This window comes from Stegostoma tigrinum, chromosome 4, assembly GCF_030684315.1.
Source record: "Stegostoma tigrinum isolate sSteTig4 chromosome 4, sSteTig4.hap1, whole genome shotgun sequence".
Lineage (NCBI taxonomy): Eukaryota > Metazoa > Chordata > Chondrichthyes > Orectolobiformes > Stegostomatidae > Stegostoma > Stegostoma tigrinum.
In genome coordinates this window covers 74,154,674-74,176,153 of record NC_081357.1, presented here as the reverse complement: position 1 = coordinate 74,176,153, position 21,480 = coordinate 74,154,674, and the positions used below count along the sequence as shown (strand labels likewise).

General features: G+C 39.6%; 1 protein-coding gene across 3 annotated transcripts in view; it reads right to left on the bottom strand.

The window, feature by feature from the left end:
* LOC125452619 (intersectin-2-like) overlaps positions 1-21,480 on the bottom strand; it is a 197,084-nt gene that overhangs the window by 116,748 nt on the left and 58,856 nt on the right. For all 3 annotated transcript variants that reach the window (XM_059645418.1, XM_059645419.1, XM_048531276.2), the window contains exons 3-4: positions 11,592-11,684; positions 1,152-1,215 (exon numbers count right to left, since the gene is read on the bottom strand). In XM_059645418.1, the coding sequence (XP_059501401.1) occupies positions 1,152-1,215; positions 11,592-11,684 (157 nt within the window). The remainder of the gene's footprint in view (positions 1-1,151; positions 1,216-11,591; positions 11,685-21,480) is intronic.

Here is a 21,480-nt window from a genome sequence, read left to right as displayed (position 1 = left end):
CTAGATTTCAGAAGTGAGACAGAGTTAGAACAATGAAATTTTGGAGCTTAGGGCCCAATTAGCTGAAGGTATGACCATCAATGGTGAAGTGATAGAAATGGTGAGAATACGTATTACAGAATCACAAGGATTATGAGGAATATTAGGACTGGAGCAAGTTTCAGAGGTGGGTGGAAAAAAGCTGTAGAAGAACTTGAATACGTGAGAATTGATTTATCATCTACACAGATCCTTCTATTAGGATCTCAGTAAAATTGACAGTAGAAATAATACAGGCAGTCCCTGGGCTGTGAAAGGTTTCAATTCCCAAGTCCTTTCATAAGTCAATTAGTACGCAAATCAGAACACAATGCAGGACAATATAAAAAAAGCGAATTGTAAGCACAGTAAATATTCATATGTCAGACCTTTAAAATTATACCTCTTCATGAGACCGTGTTCATAAGTACAAGCTGTCATAAGACGGATGTTTGTTGGGGACTCCCAGTTTGTTGTTTAAATTATGGAGAAAAAAATCAGCAGTAAAATAACAGATCTTGCTCTTCCAACTGAAGAAATCATGGTGTGCTAAGCACAGCACACTAAATGCAGATCAATCATGGGTAGTGATTATGGCAGGAAGAGAGAGATATCAAATAAAGGGTGACACACAACAGTCAGAAGAAAATATCACAGTATGTGAGCCTCAATGCATAAAACAACTGGACCAAAAACATCAGGATTATAACTGAGGTTTTAGTATTATAGCCTAATGAAATTTTACAAAACAAGATATGCAACAAACAGCAAATTAACTTTTTTAAAAACATGAAAAAAAAATCAATTACCGACTAGCAACTAAGAAACACGAGGAGAACAAAATGTGTCTTCATGAGCACAATGATTTGCTCACAAAAAGGACAAGATAGTCTGGTTAGCTTAACTGGTGGTTGCTAAAAGTAAATTTAGACAGACAAGGCTTCACTCAGAACTTTAGTCACTAGTTTGAAAAACTGTTTGGTCGGACAAAGGCCCAGTCCCAGTTTTCACATTATGTTGGGTTATAAATTTTGTATTATATTTACTTGTCTCAGTGCCTGCAGTTCAAATGTGACAAAGAGATCATTGTGAAAACGAAGTGACCTATTGCAAGGTCAGTTTTCAATACTCACCATATTTCAGCCAGTACTAACTTTGGCAAACCAGACTGCAGAAAGAAATTTCGAGCTTGGTCACCTGTTTAGCATTAGAATAAACACATTTTAATATAATAATTTATGAACCACTAGGTAACTACAGTTTCATCTCAATGAGACATTCTGACGTGAATCTCAGAAAAGTAAAAAGTGCAAACTTGTAGACATGCAGTGTTGTAACTGGCCCTATGCAAAACCTGCTTGGGGGAAAAAAAAGGGATCATGCCTCTGTTGCTGCATTGGGCTGAAGACTTATATCTCCAAAACAATGCCCATAGCTGCACACTCCTCAATCACTGTGATAGACACCGTTGTCCACGGCTACAGTCTCAAGGCTTGACTTCTTAAAGGTTATTCACGTGTGCTTCACAAAATATAACTTCACTAAAGGGAACACATTCTCAATACTTCTTTACTTCAAATATCCCATTCTTTCTGATATAAAAATAGTAGACTGCTGTAACTTGCAAAGCCCAAAACTTTACTACCATGTGCCTCCACAAAGCTCCACTGATTTTTCAGTACCCCAAACTCAATGAAAAAAATCCTTGCCATTGTATTCAAGATTCTGCAACCACCTCTAGCCTGCAAAATTTTCCCAATACTGGATATACTACTCCTTTCTTCACTATTCTATCACTGATTAAAGTTCTTACAGCTCCTTATATTGGATCATCTACAGCAGCTTCCCAATAGCTCTTTACTAGTCAACAGATCGTCAGTTTTCAAAATGATCTTTAAACTGTGCCCTTTGATTGTGTCTTCATTTCCCAACAGTGACCAGATTTCCCTTCATCTTTGTATTTTCTACTTGGTGTAAAGCACCAGGCAATATTGTTCTAAAGGGTGTGATATGCAGATGCACAAAATGTTGTACGAATGTCTTATATAAAAGATTTCTAGTCACTAGAATCAGGACAAATTTGTTTTTCCTTAATGTTTACTATTTTTCTTGAAATGCTAAATTAATTCCTTCTTAAATATCATAAACAATCTTGGGTCAAAAGTCATTTGAAGCATATTTCATATATTTTTCATGGAAACATTCTTTCCAATCTGACATTAACTGTCTGGAAAATTTGTGCTTTCATATTTAATTCCCCAACCAATGGAAATGGTCTTTCATTTAACTTCCCAAATATGATAACAATTTTATTTAATATTCCTCCAAACTTTCTCTTGGTCCGATGAATTCACACCTAATTTGCTCAAGTACTTCACAGCTGTATCCTGTTACCTTTGTCAACAATCAAGTGAATCTTCATGCAACTTTTGCTATGGTTCCCATAGTACTCTATAAATGGGACAAAAAACCGTCCGCTGTATTCCACTTGGTCCTACTCACTCTTCTGGTACAGGGTGCAAAGAACATCAAACAATGGTGTGAGAGTGGGTAATAAAATAAGGTTTGTCTCAGCCAAGGGGGACGAGGAGATGGTAGAGCAGAAGAGAGAATTGGGAGTATCAGGTTAAAATGTTGAAGCAACTGGAGCTCAGTGCCAATATGAATTAGGAGGGATTCAAGACAGGGCCTCCCAAAGGAAGGATGTGGACTTGAATGCCATCCAGTGCCTCTGCGAACTGGGTGTGACACAGCTAGGATTTTCTGAGAATAGTGTCAAAGGCATTGACTTGAAATTGTAATGGGTAAGCAAGCTTTTCAGAAAGTGGACACCAAATTGCTTCCATTGCAACAAATTTACTTCTTTCGTTTGTTTTAAATTGAAATACAAGACAGCTTAAAATGTATCAGAAAAAATGTAGAGCAAAATGTTGAGTGTTTTTCGGGAGCTTGCCTCCTGGGCCCACAGAAACACAGCTTCTATTCTGTACTGGCAACATTTGGATTTTTGCTTTCATGCATTCATGAAGGAATGTTGTGTTTATCTATCACAAGTCAGACAACCTGCATAAGATCTTCTTTTCGCATTAGAGGTTAATAATCAGGTGCTTTTTAAGTTCTTTGCATTGTGTTAGCTCTACCTGTACCGGTTAATCAGGTTTTGCTTGTTTTCTGATTTGAAACATATTCCAGTGGCATGCACTGCACTCACAAATGTTGGTTACTCTAACAAATGTAATAGTGATACCATTGCTTCCTTCATGGTGCATATTCAGTTATGAAGGTTTAAGTATACTGACTAAAACCTGCATAATGGCAAAGTCATGACAAAACCATCACCAATTTACAAAGCCTTATCCGTGTGAGGTGCTTAAAAACTCATGATCAATACATTCAGCATTCACACCTTTAGAAAACGGTTCCTTCAGTATCATGTATGTGACAGAATCAATTTGGGCAGTTACTGGTCGATGGTTTCAAGCTTTGCAGCTGTTGACTTCTTTGTACAAAGTCACTCAAAGCAACTGACCCAGGTGTAGCATAAGGTTTAAGAATTAAATCATTAGTGGATGTGAGTTTGCTCGCTGAGCTGGAAGGTTAGTTTTCAGACGTTTCGTCACCATTCTAGGTAACATCATCAGTGAGCCTCCGACGAAGTGCTGGTGTTATGTCCCGCTTTCTATTTATCTGTTTAGGTTTCCTTGGGTTGGTGATGTCATTTCCTGTGTTAAATGACATCACAAACACAGGAAATGACATCACCAACCCAAGGAAACCTAAACAGATAAATAGAAAGCGGGACATAACACCAGCACTTCGTCGGAGGCTCACTGATGATGTTATCTAAAATGGTGACGAAACGTCTGAAAACTAACCTTCCAGCTCAGCGAGCAAACTCACATCCAGAAACTCAACCTGAGCTACAAATCTTCTCAAAACTCATTAAATCATTAGCTTTATTAACCAAAAGAAATATAGAGTCTGCAGTTCTTATGCTTAAAGTTGGAATAAATTGTGATATTAGATCATTTATGAGAATGATTCATTTAAATTAAGAAAACTATTACCTAATTTAAAACAAAACTTAGTCCAATTTCTAATTGGAAAAATAAGTTACGAAGTGGATCAACATTCCAGTTCACCGAAATAGATGGGCAAGAAGTATTTATCAACACTGCTAATACAAGCCAGTAAATCACCTGTCAACATTTTACCATTAATCATCCTGGAAACAATGCAATTCTTGCAAACAGGTAGAACTAAAAGAGAAAAAAAAACTTCTCAAATACTCTGTATATTAGAATATGTTATACAAGGTGAACTGGCATCAGGCTGCCTGGAGAGATCTCCAGTTGGTCAACAGATGTTGGAGTGAAGCGTAAACACTGACTGTGGACAGGAGAAACGGAAGTGCAAGATACTGAGGGATAGGATCTATTCCCATTTGGAAGAAAATGGGCTTATCAGTGATAGTCAACATGGTTTTGTGCAGGGAAGGTCATGTCTTACCAACTTAATAGAATTCTTTGAGGACGTGACAAAGTTGATTGATGAGGGAAAGGCTGTAGATGTCATATACATGGACTTCAGTAAGGCGTTTGATGAGGTTCCCCATGGCAGGCTGATGGAGAAAGTGAAGTCACATGGGGTCCAGGGTGTGCTAGCTAAATGGATAAAAAACTGGCTGGACAACAGGAGACAGAGGGTAGTAGTAGAAGACAGTTTCTCAAATTGGAGACCTGTAACCAGTGGTGTTCTACAGGGATCTGTGCTGGGACCACTGTTGTTTGCGATATATGTAAATGATCTGGAGGAAGGTGTAGGTAGTCTGATCAGCAAGTTTGCCGATGGCACTAAGATTGGTGGAGTAGCTGATAGTGAAGGGGACTGTCAGAGATTACAGCAGAATATAGATACATTGGAGAGTTGGGCAGATAAATGGCCGATGGAGTTCAATCTGGGCGAATGCGAGGTGATGCATTTTGGAAGATCAAATTCAAGGGCGAACTATACAGTGAATGGAAAATTCCTAGGGAAAATTGATGAACAGAGAGATCTGGGTGTTCAGGTCCATTGTTCCCTGAGGATGACAACGCAGGTCAATAGGGTGGTCAAGAAGGCATATGGCATGCTTTCCTTCATTGGGCGGGGTATTGAGTACACGAGTTGGCAGGTCATGTTGCAGTTGTATAGGACTTTGGTTTGGCCACATTTGGAGTACTGTGTACAGTTCTGGTCGCCACATTACCAAAAGGATGTGGATGCTTTGGAGAGGGTGCAGAGGAGGTTCACCAGGATGATGCCTGGTATGGAGGGTGCTAGCTATGAAGAGAGGTTGAGTAGATTAGGATTATTTTCATTAGAAAGCTGGAGATTGAGGGGGGACCTGATCGAGGTCTACAAAACCATGAGGGATAGACAGGGTGGATAGCAAAAAGCTTTTTCCCCCCCAGAGTGGGGGACTCAATTACCAGGGGTCACGAGTTCAAAGTGAGAGGAGGAAAGTTTAAGGGAGATATGCGTGGAAAGTTCTTCACACAGAGGGTGGTGGGTGCCTGGAACGCGTTGCCAGGGGAGGTGGTAGACGCAGACATGTTAGCGTCTTTTAAGATATATTTGGGCAGGTACACGGATGGGCAGGGAACAAATGGACACAGACTGTTAGAAAATAGATGACAGGTTAGACAGAGGATCTTGATCGGTGCAGGCTTGGTGGGCCGAAGGGCCTGTTCCCGTGCTGTAGGTTTCTTTGTTTCTTTGTTTGTCTTGTGTCTCTGCACAGCAATATTAAGTCATAGTCATTGGTGTGGATCTTTTACCTTGGAGATTCCAACAGAAATATCGTGAAATACAAACTGTGTCTTGAAAAGGAACAGCAGCTAGATACATTACTGCAGCCAATTCAGAGGAGACTTAGGTCAGATGACCATAAGAAATAGGAACGGGAACTTGGCCCCTTGAGCCTGAACCGCCATTCACCAGGATCATGGCTCATCTGATACTCCTTGCATCTACTTTCCTGTCACCTTAATTCCCCTACTGATCAAGTATCTATTCATCTATCTATTGCAGCCTTAGTCACACAAGGACTTTGGCCCTACAGATCTCTGTGGCTACGAGTTTCAAAGACGCTCATTCCTCAGAGAAGAAACTCCTCTTCATCTCCGTCTTAAACTGGCACTCCTTCATTCTGAGATTATTTCCACTGGTCCTAGATCCTCCCAGGAGGGTCTCAACTTATTCCCATGAGGGAAAACATCCTCTTTGTATTTATCTTGTCAAACTTCTTAAGAATCCTATATGTTTCAATGAGATCACCTCTCATCCTTGAACTCCAGTGAGCAGTGTCCCAATATTAATACTTCTGTTGCCTGACACTTGTACAGTGATCATCTACAACAAAGGAGAATGCATAACTCAACCTGACATTCCATGGCATTACCACTATTGAATCCCCTGTATCCACATCCTAGAATTATCACCAACCAGAAACTCAACAGCACCAGCCACGTAAATAATATGGCTACAAGATTCAGTTGGAGAGTAGGAATTCTGAAATGAAAAACATACCTCTCAATTCATCGAACCCTACTCATCATCTTTAAAGGAAAGGTCAGATGAAATACTGCCCACTTGCCTGGATGGGTTTGGCTCCAAAAGAAAAATCAAACACCATCCAGGGTAAAGCTAGTTCGCATCATTGGCACCTCACAATTTAAAGAATCATCTTCTCCCTGAGAAACGCACAGAGAAAGCATATCTAATACGTCAAAGATGCATTGTAGCAACTCACAAGAGCCCTACACAGCATCTCCTAATCTAGTGGCCAGGAGTTCATGAGTAGGAGATGCATGGGGACACTATCACTGCAAGTTCTTTTCTGAGTCACATATTATCCTGATTTGGATTTGTAGTGCTATACCTTTACTCCTGGAGAATCAAAACCGAAACACCCTTCCAAACATCATTGCAAGAGTTTCTGCACCAGATGACTATAGCAGTTCAAGAACACAGCTAAACACCACCTTTTCAAGGGCAATTAAGCAGCGTTAAGCAAATCTGCCTCTCCAGGTATGGTTGCATTCCATTAAAAAATTTTTAAAATATCAATCATTACAGCAAATACATAACACAGGAAGTTTGTAGTCCATTTACTACTTTCCGATTAAGGAAATCTATAGAAAGAGCTTATGGTATGTAACCACTATTCTCTGTAATTTTAATTGCTGCTGTCTAGACCTCAGACGTCTGCACACAGCAATGACTTCTGGAAGGGGAGCTTCCCAGAGACTGTGGCCATGTGGCTTATGGGGAAATCTGTACAGGACATTTCCATGTTCAAAAAGAGAGCGAAGAGACCAATGACAAATTAGTTAAATAAAGGTAAATTTTTAAATCCCTGAACTGCAGCTTATGGAAATGTTCTACAGTGTTAAGATGTAGGAAAGTGTATTATATTCCGAAGTGCCCATTACAATTTATTCTTAAAACAAAAAGTTACCTTAAACCAAAAAAGATTTAAAGTAATATAGTAGAATCATTCATTTTCAATACAATATAAAAATCAATATTTACTGTACGTTACAATGGAAAAAAACACATTTCCTCACTGAAAAAAAGCTGTACAAGCTTGTTCCAAATTGTGAACTCAAAGTAAAAACTTAAATTAAGTAGATTCCAGTCAAACAGTAGTAAATTAAAGTGAGATGGCAATACTACTTCTGATGCATCAAGAAAGGCAAAGGGAAAGAGAAACGTGAAAATTTCTGAAGGAGGCTCCCGACCCGAAACGTCAGCTTTCCTGGTCCTCTGATGCTGCCTGCCCTGCCGTGTTCGTCCAGCTCCACACCTTGTTATCGCAACATGAAAATGTTGTCAGGTTTGATCTCAGTATCTATTAGTTTTGATAAATCTGTTAAAGTTTTCAAAGAATGACAAGCAGATTTACAGTCAAACCACAAACATTTCCACCAATTCTATCACTGAAAGTCATCCAATGATGGATACTGTACTCTTTGTAAATTCATAGATTCATATAGCACAGGAAAAGGCCCTTCGAGTCTACAACGACAAGTTCCATATGCAGTCAGCCCTTTTATAAAATTAGTACCAGCCCAATAGTTCATCTAAAGTTATTTTTAAATTTTAAACAGGTTGTACTACAATCTCTGAATTACTTTTTTTGTTGAGATGTTTACACAGCAATTCTGAACTGTTGGGCAGGGTTTATGATCAACTAACATCAATGAATGATCTAAACATCCCAGTGGTCTGGCCTTTACCTTTTCCAACTTAACGTATGGTGTCACATCAATGGGATCTCTGGCATCCAGGAAGAGTGACATCATCAAGCAGAGTCAAATTAGTTACAGTCATGCAGCACAGGAACAGATCCTTTAGTCCAACCAGTCCATGCCATCCATAATCACAAACTAAAATAATCCTACCTGCCTGCAATTGGCCCATATCCCACCAAACATTTCATGTATTTACCTAAATGTCTTTTAAATGTTGTAATTGTATACGTATTTACCACTTCCTCTGATAGTTCATTCCACACATGAACCAACCCTAGGGAAAAGACACCTGCTATCCGCTTCATCTACACCCCTCATCATTTTATAAACCTCCATAAGGTCATCTCTCAACCTCCTACACTCCAGTGAAAGAAGTCCCAGCCTCTCCTCATAACTCAAACCCTCCATTCCCAGCAACATTCTGGTAAACATTTTCTGAAGTCTCTCCAGCTTAATAACATCCATCCCATAACAGGGCAACCAGAACTGGAGACACTACACCAGAAGAGGCCTCACCAACTTCTTGTACAACCACAACATAATTTCCCAACTCCATTACTCAAAGGTGTGAGCATTGAAGACAAACATGTTTGCACCATGAAGCAGAGCCTTCGATGTCATAATCTCAGGATGCATAATGTGTTGGGCAGAAAGGCTTATTTCCATGCAGTATGCCGCCAAGATTCTAACTCCAGACAAACATATCCATCTTCTTTGTGCTCAATCTGACTCCTACAAGCAGGGAGCTTTCCCCCCATTCCCGTTAAAACCAGTTTTGCTTGGTTCCCTGGATGCCACATTTGGTCAAATGTGGCCTTGATGTCAAGAACAATCACTCTCGCCCTCACTCCCTCACCTCTTTTGTCCATGTTTGAACCAGGGCATCAATGAAGCCAGGAGCTGGGTGGCCCTGGTAGAAACCCAACTGTGTGTTAGTGAGTAGGTAATGCCTTTATTTTCACCTACTGTAGTCCCAATCATGCAACTATGTCAATTGCTACCCCTGCCAAGCGCTGGAAGCCTCCCCAGAGTTATCCAGACAGCAGAAAATTTGTTTCAGGAAGACGAGGACATGCCCTGTCAAATTTCATGTGGATGTGCTGTTGCACATGCAGAGCGTGATTAAAGGGAGTCAGCATGGCTTTGAGAGGGGCAGGTCATGCCTTACAAATCTTATTGAGTTCTTTGAGGAGGTCATGAGACAGGTTGACGAGGGTCAAGCAGTGGATGTGGTGTACATGGACTTCAGCAAAGCATTTGATAAGGTTCCCCACAGCAGGCTCATTCATAAAGTCAGGACGTATGGAAATCAGGGTGATTTGGCTGTCTGGATTCAGAATTGGGTGGCTGGCAGGAGGCAGAGAGTGGTTGTAGATAGTAAATATTCTGCCTGGAGGTCAGTGCTGAGTGGTTACCCGCTGGGCTCTGTTCTTGGGCCTCTGCTCTTTGTAGTTTTTATAGATGACTTGGATGTGGAGGTTGAGGCGTGGGTTAGTATGTTTGCTGATGACACAAAGGTTGGAGGTGTCGTTGATAGTATCGAGAGCTATTATAGGCTTCAGCAAGACATTGACAGATTGCAGAGGTGGGCTGAGAAATGGCAGATGGAGTTCAACCTGGATAAATGCGAAGTGATGCATTTTGGAAGGTCGGATTTAAATGCTGAATATAGGATTAAAGGCAGGATTCTCGGCAGTGTGGAGGAACAGCGGGATCTTGGTGTTCAAGTGCATAGCTCCCTCAAAGTTGCCACACAAGTGGATAAGGTTGTTAAGAAAGCATATAGTGTTTTGGCTTTCCTTAACAGGAGGATCGAGTTTAAGAGTCGCGAGGTTATGCTGCAGCTCTACAAAACCCTGGTGAGTCCACACTGGAATATTGTGTCCGGTTCCGGTTGCCCTATTATAGGAAAGATGTGGAGTCTTTGGAGAGGGTGCAAAGGAGGTTTACCAGGTTGAGGAGGTTGACTGAGTTCGGACTTTTCTCTCTGGAGAGAAGGAGGAAGAGGGTGACCTGATTGAGGTGTACAAGGTAATGAGAGGTGTGGATAGAGTCGATAGCCAGAGACTTTTCCCCAGGGCAGGATTGACCGCCACGAGGCATAGTTTTAAAGGTGTTAGGAGGAAGGTACAGAGGAGATGTCAGAGGGAGGTTCTTCACCCAGAGAGTTGAGTGTGCATGGAATACTTTGCCAGTGGTAGTCGTGGAAGCCATTAGTGACCTTTAAGCGACTGCTGGACATGCACATGGACAGCAGTGAATTGAGGGGAATGTAAGTTAGGTTCAGTTATTTTTGGATTGGGATTATTCCACGGCACAACATGGTGGGCCGAAGGGCCTGTACTGTGCTATACTTTTCTACGTTCTATGTTAAATGCCTTTTCAACCACCCTGTCAACATGTGAAGCAAACTTCAAAGAATTATGTATTCGAATCCCCAGGCGCCTCTGTTCTACAACACTATTCAAAGCACCGCTTTTAATTGTGCACGTCCTGCCCTTGTTTGTTTTACTAAGGTGCAATACCTGACATTTATCCAAGTTAAACTCCATCTGCCACTCCTCAGCCCATTGACCCAAATGATAAACATCGCTTTGTAATTTTCATAACATTTAGAAGTTCTCACAGAAAACAAATCACAAAGTAAAAGGCACTGAGTGTAATATTCATAAAAAGTGAAGGATCAAAGAGCAGTAAAGATTAGGACATATCCATTAGAAGCCGAAGTGCCATAAGACTTGAACAGAAAACCTACTGTGAAATACAATGGACTTTTTAAATCACAATGCAAAGAAACATAACATCATAGAACTATAGGTTAGTTTTTCAGGGCCATAGATATTATTTAATAGTAATTATGAGGTGAAGTTCTTGTCTGAATTACTTTTAAAACATTGCCGCCTATGGAAATCTCAACATTGCATTGTGTCATGCAGCAAGGAAATACATGACAGCAATTTGTGGACATTCACATATAATAGTACATATGTAGATACAGAAAGTTGCTGTCAATTTCATAGAGTACTGTAATAACTGGAAACATAGTGTCACTGTCATTACAATTGTAAAATATGGATCACTGATTTTTACTTGATTGTACTTTGTAAAACGCAGTGAGGCTACAAATTCTATACTAGTATAATGAGAAAACAACATTAACTTCAGACTACAGTTGTTGCACAGCAGTTGGCAGTCTCAGACAGACATTAAAAGTAAATGTTAAAAAAAACTGTGCTTTAAAAGCAGTGAGTTCTCAAAGTTCTAGTGGACACATACCTGAAAGTAACCCTCCAACTGGTTTAAGATTTAAAAACTGCTGGTCATGTTTGACTCGCTCATCAGAAGTGATAGCCCACATATTTGGACCACCTGCAAAACAAACATACACAAATATGATAATTTAGCATAACTGCATAAATAAATTTGCAATTAAATGGACTGTAGTTCACAAAAGGACAGACTTTAGAATCTCCATGTGGGGTGAAATTACACCTACTGTTCTTCATTCATAATGTTCATACCTCAACCCAAGATCTTCACTACCCTCAACCTTACTTCCATAGCAGACTGGGACTCAAGACGCTTTTGCTCCATAGATCTCACTTAATTCCCTCGTCTATGGCCTCAGTCACAAGGATTAGCTATTACTCATATTAGAGCATACATCCTATAGAGGAGTAGAGAATACTGTCAAAATAAACTTCTGTGACTCATTAGATGAAAACTTCCTCAAACCCAACATTTCATCATACTTCCAATTAAATTGTGTTAGTGGAGCAGGGACAAGTCCAAGGAAACCTCTGAAAGTTAACTTTAGTGGTCATATAAAATGTTAAAAGGAGGGACTAAGATGTGAGTGTATATATAAAGATATCCACCAGTTGGCAACGCAGCAATCCTTCCCCTGAACTCAGGCACGATTGTCAAAGGTGATCAAATGTATGGACATTCAATACACAAGGTTCATAAAAAAACCCCAGGAACAAAGTTGTGCTGCAGAGATAACATTACATTTGGGAACTACAGGCCAGTCAGCTTAGTGCCAGGGATGGCAATGATATCTAAATAAATATAAAAAACAAAATGATAAAAAAATTGAGAATTAAAACAAAATTTTTTAAAAGTCAGCACAGATTCTGGAAATCTTAGATAAACTGACTGAAATCTTTGAAGAGTTAACAGAAAAAAAAACAAACAATGGGAATGCATTGGATGCTACATACTGGACTTTTCAAAAGCCTTTTCATAAGGCACTGTGTGATAGGCTCATGACAAAGGTGGCAATGGAATCTGGAGACAAATAACAACATGGTTAGAAACCTGATGAAAGAAACTTGAAATTCAAGGCAAAGAGTTCTGTTTTCCAGACTGAAGGAAGGTAGAAAGCAGTGTTCCATAAGGATCAATGCTAGCGTGATTATTCATAATTTACATTGTGTATGTTGATGCAACTGAAAAAAAAAACAAACCACAGAAATTTGGACTCCCAGAATCTGTCCACCATATACAAGTTACAAGTCAACTGTATTTACTCCTGACCAGGGTTCCCTCTCATTTGCTTTTCCGCAAGTCTTTGAGATTGACATATGACAATGGCTTTTGGAAGCAGAACTCAATGCTGCAATCTGCATTGGTGCACTGATCACAATGTGTAGAATGTCAAGGCAACTGCACACTTACAACTACACAGCTCAGAAGGAACATTGCTCCCCCCTGTCTGGATGGGTACAGTGCCAACAACACATCAAAAAGCTTGGCACTATTCAAGACAAAACAGCCCACTTGATTTGTTCCACAAATATTCAATCACTGTGCCTCTTGTGGTGTTCAGTAGCAGCACTGTGTATCATCTACAAAATGCACTGCAGAAATTCACCAAGGCCCATCAGAGAGTATCTTCTAAACCCATGGCTACTATCTTCTGGAAGGATAACTGTAGTAGATATCTGAAAACTCTACCTCCTGCAAGTTCCCTCCAAGCCACGTCGCCATTTCTTCAATATTGCTCAGTCAAAATCCTGAAACATCCTTCCCAACAACAATATGGGCGTATCTATACCAAGTGGACAGCAGAAATTCAAGGCGGCAGCTCACTACCACCTTAAGGACAAAGAGGGACAGACACCAAATGCTGACCCAGCCAGTGATGTCTCTATTGCATGAGTGAATAAAGGAAAAGATTTTTTAAAAAAAATCAGTTATGACATGAGCTACAGGCTGTCTAGCTGCAGGGAACTAACACAATACGTAATGACGACTCTCTTGTTCTAGGTGTACCAGGTTGGCTGCATGCACACTTTTCTTTTGTTATTTGCTTTCTTTCTCTTCCTTATTTTTCAGAAGACATTCACACCTTGTTAATTATGATTGTGTGTATGTTGTCTAACTGTTCATTCTGATTGAAAATATGAGGACGGATCTAAAATGAGAATGCTGAACAGAGAATTTCTGTAGTGACTGGGAAGCGTGATTTGAAATAACGATGGGAGCACCAGAGTTATACATTAAAGTAAACCATCAAGATAACGAATTTAAATATCATTGAGTTGCAGTGTATTTGACTACGTTGAACTGTGGTTACTTGTAACAAAATAAAAGGCAGGAATGTGTGCTAGGAAGCAGCTCAGGTTGTAAACCAACAAATCAACAAATTAACTTAGCAGATAATAAACTGCTTGCATCAATTAAAATCTTTGCTATTCTTCTTAAAATATATAAACCACAAAGATACCTTTCCTATGCTAGCTCTCCAGCTCTCATAACATTATGCTTGGAGCACTATTGTTTACTTCCAGACAATGACAAAGTTGGCGACACATGATGCCATTTGGCCCACTGTGTCTGTGCCTGCCCAAGTACCAGCCAGCCAGTTTCCCATTTGGCTGTAGCCTTGCAGGTTTCAGCACTTGAGGTGTACATTTGGACACCTTTTAGATAAGTGTTTCTTCCTCTACTACCTCTTCAGACAGTGAATTCAAGATCCCAAATGCCTCCTGGCTAAACATACTTTCTTGATCTCCCCGCTAATCTTTCTACAGACCACCTTATATCTTTGGCTCCTTATATGACTGACCTCTCTCCTGAGGTGAAAAAGACTTTTCCATACATTCTATTCAAGTCCCTCAAATTTCTCTTCCACCTCAGCTGGAAGGAGAGCAACCCCACTGTATCATTTCTTTGCTCATAGCTCTATTTTCACTCCCAAAAAATCTCCTCCGTATCCTCTCTACTGCCATTACATTCTTCTTTTTAATGAGATGCTTTGAGTTGCACACGTCCTGTGTAGTGTAACTTGGTATTTTTGCTGGCTTGAGATTGACATTAAAATCAATCATAAATCATTCAAACTCGTTCAGTGAAATTTTGAAATCAATGACATAATACATAATTATAAGTCACAGAATTAGTTCAGTAGGTATTCACAGGTTACCAATATATCAGATGGATTGTCCACACAAGTGCATCTGTCAGTCATTCATGTTAATAAGGATCTCTCTTATCAAAGTATGGATGACAAGAAAGATATCTCAAACTGCTTTTAAAGCAGAATGTATTGGGTGGCTGCTTTCAAGCATCAAGTGTAATGTATGGTTTGTCGCTTGAAGAAATAATTTGTAGTAACCAAATATTATTCTGTGAATGCCATAACTAGCAGGAAAGATTCTGGCAAATAATCAATCAAAAACTGAATTGTTTCTCCGTAGGGCCATTTAGTCAGCTCATCTTTGAGATACGTTTGAGGATTAAAATTTGTTCTCTTCAGTTTATTTTACAAACAAAAAAAAAGACACTATCATTATAATTTGCGTATAGTTACACTACCACTTTTACAGACGTGTAGAAGCATTCCCAATTCACTATGACACTGAAGTGGTAGCATACCCAGAAGTCAGAACCTGAATTTAGTTGTAAAACAGGTAGGATGAGGGGTTTGCGCCATATCACATTATGATAGTAAGGACTAGAATTTATATGGAGAAATTTGGATTGCATTAGAAATGCCAGAAGAATCTTTCCTCGGAGTCCAGTTATTGAGCTTCAAAACTGAATCCACTTCCTTTTGTACATTTTTAGATTTCAACCTACTTTGTGTGAAAATCACAGAGGCAATAATCATACTATTGCTTTTGCGATGTTGTCACTTTAAGAGGTTATTTTGTCCTTTTCATGTAAAGAGAGATTGAAGGATATTCCTATCCTCTAACCTGCTCTTTTTACCACTGTATTTAATCCACGTGTCCAGTTCTGTTTCTAGCCAATGGTAACCCCCAAGATGTTGATAGTAATGGATTCAGTAATGGTAATGTCATTGAGTGTCAAAGGGCAATGGTTAGATTCTCTCATTGAAGATGGCCCTTGCCTGCCACTTGTGGTGCAAGTGTTACTAGCTACTTGTCAGCCCTGGCCTGCACACTGTCCACATCCGGCTGCATTTGGACCTGACCACTTCAGTATGTGAACATTGTGTAATTGCCAGCTAAAGATGTTTGGTCCTAGGACACTCTCCAGAGAAACTCCTGCAGAGACGCCCTGGAACTGAGATGACTGACCTCCAACTACCACAACTACCTTCCTTTGTGCCTGGTATGATTTCCTGATGCCCAGTGATTCTAGTTTTTCCAGGGCTCCTCGATGCCACAACTGATCAAATGTGGTCTTGGCATCTTGACAAGGGCTTCTCACCACAGGAATTAATTTTTTCCAAATCTGAACTAGAGCTGTAATGATATTAGGAGCTGAGTGGTTCTGTTAGAGCACTGGTGAGCAGGTTATTGCTACGCAAGAGGTTGATGAACTCTTCCACCACTTTACTGATGACCCCAAGGTAGACAAATAGGTCTGAAATTGGCCAGGGTCGACATGCCTGGGTAATTTGCCACACTGTCAGGTAGATGCCAGTGTTGTAACTGTATTAGAACAGCTTGGATAGTGCCATGACAAGTTCGTAGAATCACAGACTGCCTACACAGTGGAAAGACGCCATTCAACCCATTGAATTCACACTGACCCTCCAAAACAGCATCGAATCTGGACCCAGCACCACCCTACCCCCACCACCTTAAGCCCATAATCCCATATTTACCATGGCTAACTCAGCTAGCCTGCATATCCCTGAACACTGCAGACAATTTGCCATGGCCAGTTCACCTATCCTGCATATCTTTGGACTGTGGGAGGAAACCAGAGCACCTGGAGAAAACCCACACAGACGCAGGGAGAAAAAGTGGGATACATCTTCAGTACTATCACTAGGGTATTGTCAGGATCTATAGTTTTGCAGTAGCCAGCGTTGCCTACCATTGTTGATATCACGTGGAATAAATCAAACTCGCTGAAGACTGCCATCTGGGAGCTCTAGAGAAGACCAAGATGGATCATTCATTCAGCACTTCTGGCTGAAGATTGTTGCAAATGCTGCAGTCTTATCTTTGCACTAAGAAGTTAATCACTAAAACCCCTCATACATATAGGCCAAAGTCCAAACATTACTAATTCAAAATCTAAACTCTAAAATATATACAAATCAAACATCATAAATCATAATGATCACACGTCTCAGAAATGGTAGCTTAGCATTCCAGAAAATGGGAAGATAACAACATGAGGTGTTAAAACTGTGTGCCAAAGATTGCATTATAGGTCTAGTTCAGACATGGACAAAAGGAGTGCAATTCCGGTGGTGAGAAATCTTTCGATTGTCCTTGGCATGTACTATCAGCAATAATGGCCACAGTCACCACATACTTTTTAAACGTGCCCAGAAGGAAGGTGACGGAGTTAGATTGAACAGAAGTTAACTATCATGCTAGTGTGAGATTATATAATAATAAGACAAATAGGATATCACCTTCTTAAAACTATGCTGATTCTTGTGGACTGCATTAAGTAACCGCCTTGCTATAATTTCCTTAGAATTCCAGCATTTTTCCCTATGATACGTTATGTAATTGGTCTGTAGTTTCCTGTTTACTATCTCCTTCCTTTTTTGAATAGAGGAATCACAAAATCAGACAGTACAGAAGAAGCCCATTAAGTCTGCACAAAAAAAACTACTCTAAATCTACACAAATCTCATTTTCGAGCACTTGGTCCAAAACCTTCTCATCCAAGTTCTTTTTAAAGGTTGAGGTTTCTTGCCTCAAGTAGTACATTCAACATTCCCAACACCCTGTGTGAGAAATTTTTAAGAGGGTCTGTAACATTAATGTAGAACAAGTTCAAAACAACTAACGCTTTAAACTAATTGCCAATACTAGATGATTTAGCAACTTTATTACATGATGTAGCTATAATAAACCATTCTACAGGTCCTGAACTGAACACCATGATTATGGGGTCATCTTGAATATAAATGATGTCAGTGTAGAAAATAATTGCAATTACAGTCAACAAATGTATATATGAAAGACTGCTCGAAAATTGTACACTGTATATTCTGGGCAGCAAACAGAGCTATTAAAAAGACAGAAATGCCTGATTGAAACTTTTAGATGAGTATAACAAACCAATGTTGAATATTTGATTCACTAATGGGTAATGCAATAATGAAATCAATGCAATCTTACACAATCACTTATTTTTGGCAAAGTGAAGAAAGGAAAGAAAAATGGAAACATGTACAAAACATCAGATGGCCAAGCAAATTATAAATTAACATACGATGCTAATTTCAAGTGACTACATGTAGGGAAAGCACGTGCAATACAGCAAGAAAACATCATAAGTATGCAAAACCTTAATGCAAAACAATCCATTATAAAAGAGGAAAACTATTCAAGCTATTTAGTGCAACCATTCAAACCACCTTACAATATTCAACCTGACAGTTGATGAAGTGGCCTAGTGATTAAGGCTTCTTGGAGGGCTCTTGTGACATAGTAATAATGCCCCTACCTCTGGGTCAGATGGTTAAAATCCCACCTGTCCCAGAAGTGGATCATAACATGTAAGAACAGGTTGATTAAAGTAACTATACCCACCTTATGAAAACATGGAAGTGCTTTGGTCACATTACTGAGCTCAGGATATTCCACTCCATACTTCTCTGCACCCCAAGATTAATCTTCCAACATTTATCTATTTCTTTATTTTTCAGTTATCCATTCCCAGAGTTTGCCTTGAATCTTCGCAGCTTTGAAATGAAACCAAATTACATGAGGAAATTTTATTTCTTTTATTCTTTCATGGAACAAGGGTGCTGCTGAAAAGGCCAGCATTTGTTGTCAAATCTTAATTTCCATTCCAGTGATTTGCTAAACCATTAAAGAGGTCAGTCAAGACTGAAGCAGATCTCTGCCGATTTTGAGGTCTATAAGTCAAATCAAGTAAGGATGACAAATTTTCCTCCCTCTAGGACATTTAATTAATGAAACAAGTGCGTCTTTACAACAATAAAACAGTTGTTCCATGGACACAATTGCAGTGATTCACTTTAAATTTCAGGTTTGTCACGTCTATCTAAATTAGGATCATAGAATCCCTACAGTGTAGATAGAGGCAACTTGTGCCTGGTCACCAGGCCCATGGCCCATTACAGTGCGCTTAACAAGAAGGACTGTAAAGTTGGACACTTTCTTTATTTCTACATTTTTCGGCCTCTATATTCTAAACTTTGGTCTATTTTTTGGTGTTTTGAAATGGCCCTGCAGACTGGATACACTGTACAACATTTTTCACTGTATTTGTAACAAGATACAAGTGACATGACAATAAACAAAGAAATAAATAAACCTACATTTAACATGTCTGGCAAACCTAGCCTGCACATCCCTGGACACTTTAGGGTAATTTAACATGGCTAATCTACCTAACCTGCACATCTTTGGACTGTGAGAGGAAGATACAGCACCTAAATGAAACCCACACAGACATGGAGACCTCCACACAGACAACCGCTCATGGTTGGAGTTGAACCCAGGTCGCTGGCAACAGTGAGCAGCATTTCTAACTACAGAGCTACCATGCTCCCTGCCGCCATTCTGATACTTAAATCCGGGGACATTAGTCTGAGTACCTAGATTACTAGACCACTAACTTTCCTACCACAGCACCAACGTCTACTTCATTAGATGACTCTGGGAAATCTAGGAATGCCTTCAGAACAAGGCTTCCCACTAGCAATGCTGGTTGTTATTTTCTCAAAAAGATCAATCTCTTCCTCTGAGGTTACTATTTTCTAACGTTTTACAGTATTATTCTATGGTAACGCTGATACTCGAATCCACTCTGGAAATCAGTTCCACTCTTTGTATTTGCCACAGGGACCAGTGTTTGTGGGGTGGTGGCAATGTCACATTTGAAATGTTGTAGGAAATTAGTTTTGTAGCAGTGCGTTGAATCTGCTGCCCTACTTAATATGAAAAAAGAGATTTTCAGACAACAAGTTCCTACCTCGTTGTTGTCATTGAAACAATGCTCTTCAACTCAGTTTTTCTGGTATATTATCTGTTATTTTATTTCTTTAAAAACTAGAACTTTCTTAGTTTTCATTTCAAACATTCTTCATTTTACGAATGCAATACTGCGATTCAACATTTTGTTGTTATATCTCAAAGCAACATGGCTATTTCACACTCCTCAGTTCCAAGGTGCCCGTAACATACTCATGTTTGGACACATTACATTATTTATTGAAAAACAATGCAATTCAAGACAATGGTCACAGAATTTTAGTTTGCATAACAGTGACCACAGATCTAGACATCATGTTCACTGGGTCACCTTGTTACTTGCTGAAATAACCAAAACTTCAAATTAAAGCACAGGTTTAAATAATACAAGATGACAGAAAAGGGTGGAGAATTTTGTTAAACTGACACCACAGTGTTCCCATTTAGCACACTTGGAACAGCAATAACAAAAATACAACCTCATTTGGAAACACAACTCACATGTGCAAGAAAAAACATTTAATCATATTGCTTAGGATTTTCAAGGATCAAAAGGGGCATGGTAGTAAAATTAACATACCCATCAGGCAGCTTTACTGAAAGCAATACTAGATTATCCACAAGGCTGGAGATCTAATACCTGTCCTCTTTAAAAAGCTATAGCCAAATATAGAATGGAATAAATTGCGAGATCCTGCTCGAACATTTAATTAGTGTTGGTGTTTACTGTATAACAATAGCTGAACACTGATTATGTAACCTAACAACTTGCAAACTCGACCTTTGTAACAATGAAATATTGAAATATATATACGTCAACAACTGTATTAAGTATATGACAGTCAGGAAGTTCAGACCTATGCCTAATCCAGTGTCACCTGCACTCTGCAAGTGATAAATTTCCTATTATCATACATCAGATCGCTTACAACACCCCAGGGACCGCATGGCTCAAGAAAGCAGTTCACCACCATCTTCTCCAGGGCGATTAGGGATAAATGCCAGCCAGAGCCAGAAGGTTGTGGATTTAAGTTCCACCTCTGAGAATTGTGCACAAAATCTAGCATGTTTAGTTCTGCACACTTGTAGGACCTGTTTGACAAATAATGCACTAAACAAGATCCAATTTCTATCTCACAGTTAAAAGATCTGACGGCACCACAAGAAGAGCATAGGGATTTTCCTGGTGGCCAGCTAACCTTTCTGTCCCTCAAGTAACACAATCAAAACAAGATTGTGGGATAATTTGAGATAACAAGGTGTAGAGCTGAACGAACACAGCAGGCCAGGCAGTATCAGAGGAGCAGGAAAGATGACATTTAGGGCCTGGACCCTTCTTCAGGATTATCCTTATGGGATAATTTGTTGTTTTTGAAGCTTGATGCCGCCAAAATTGCTCCATCATAACAATGGCTATGCTTCAGAAGTACATCGGTACACATTTAAATGAGGCAACTGATGAGCAATGTGACGACTACACTCGGTCCCTTTTATTCATCGATTTGTTACTCACAGATCCACACCTTTATTCCCCTCATTGACTTATCTGATCTGCATTGGTAAACATTGTGTGCCCCTTTGGATACATGGGAGAAGTACATTGGAATGGTATCTTCCCAACAACTCAAGTACATAGAAAATATTCTATATTGACAGTTACTATTTTCCAATGATGGCATGGAAATGTGACAACAATTGAAGACTTAAAAACAGACATTTACCCATTGGAAGTGGACTAACACCACACATCAAGATAATGTGCTAATTTACAGAAA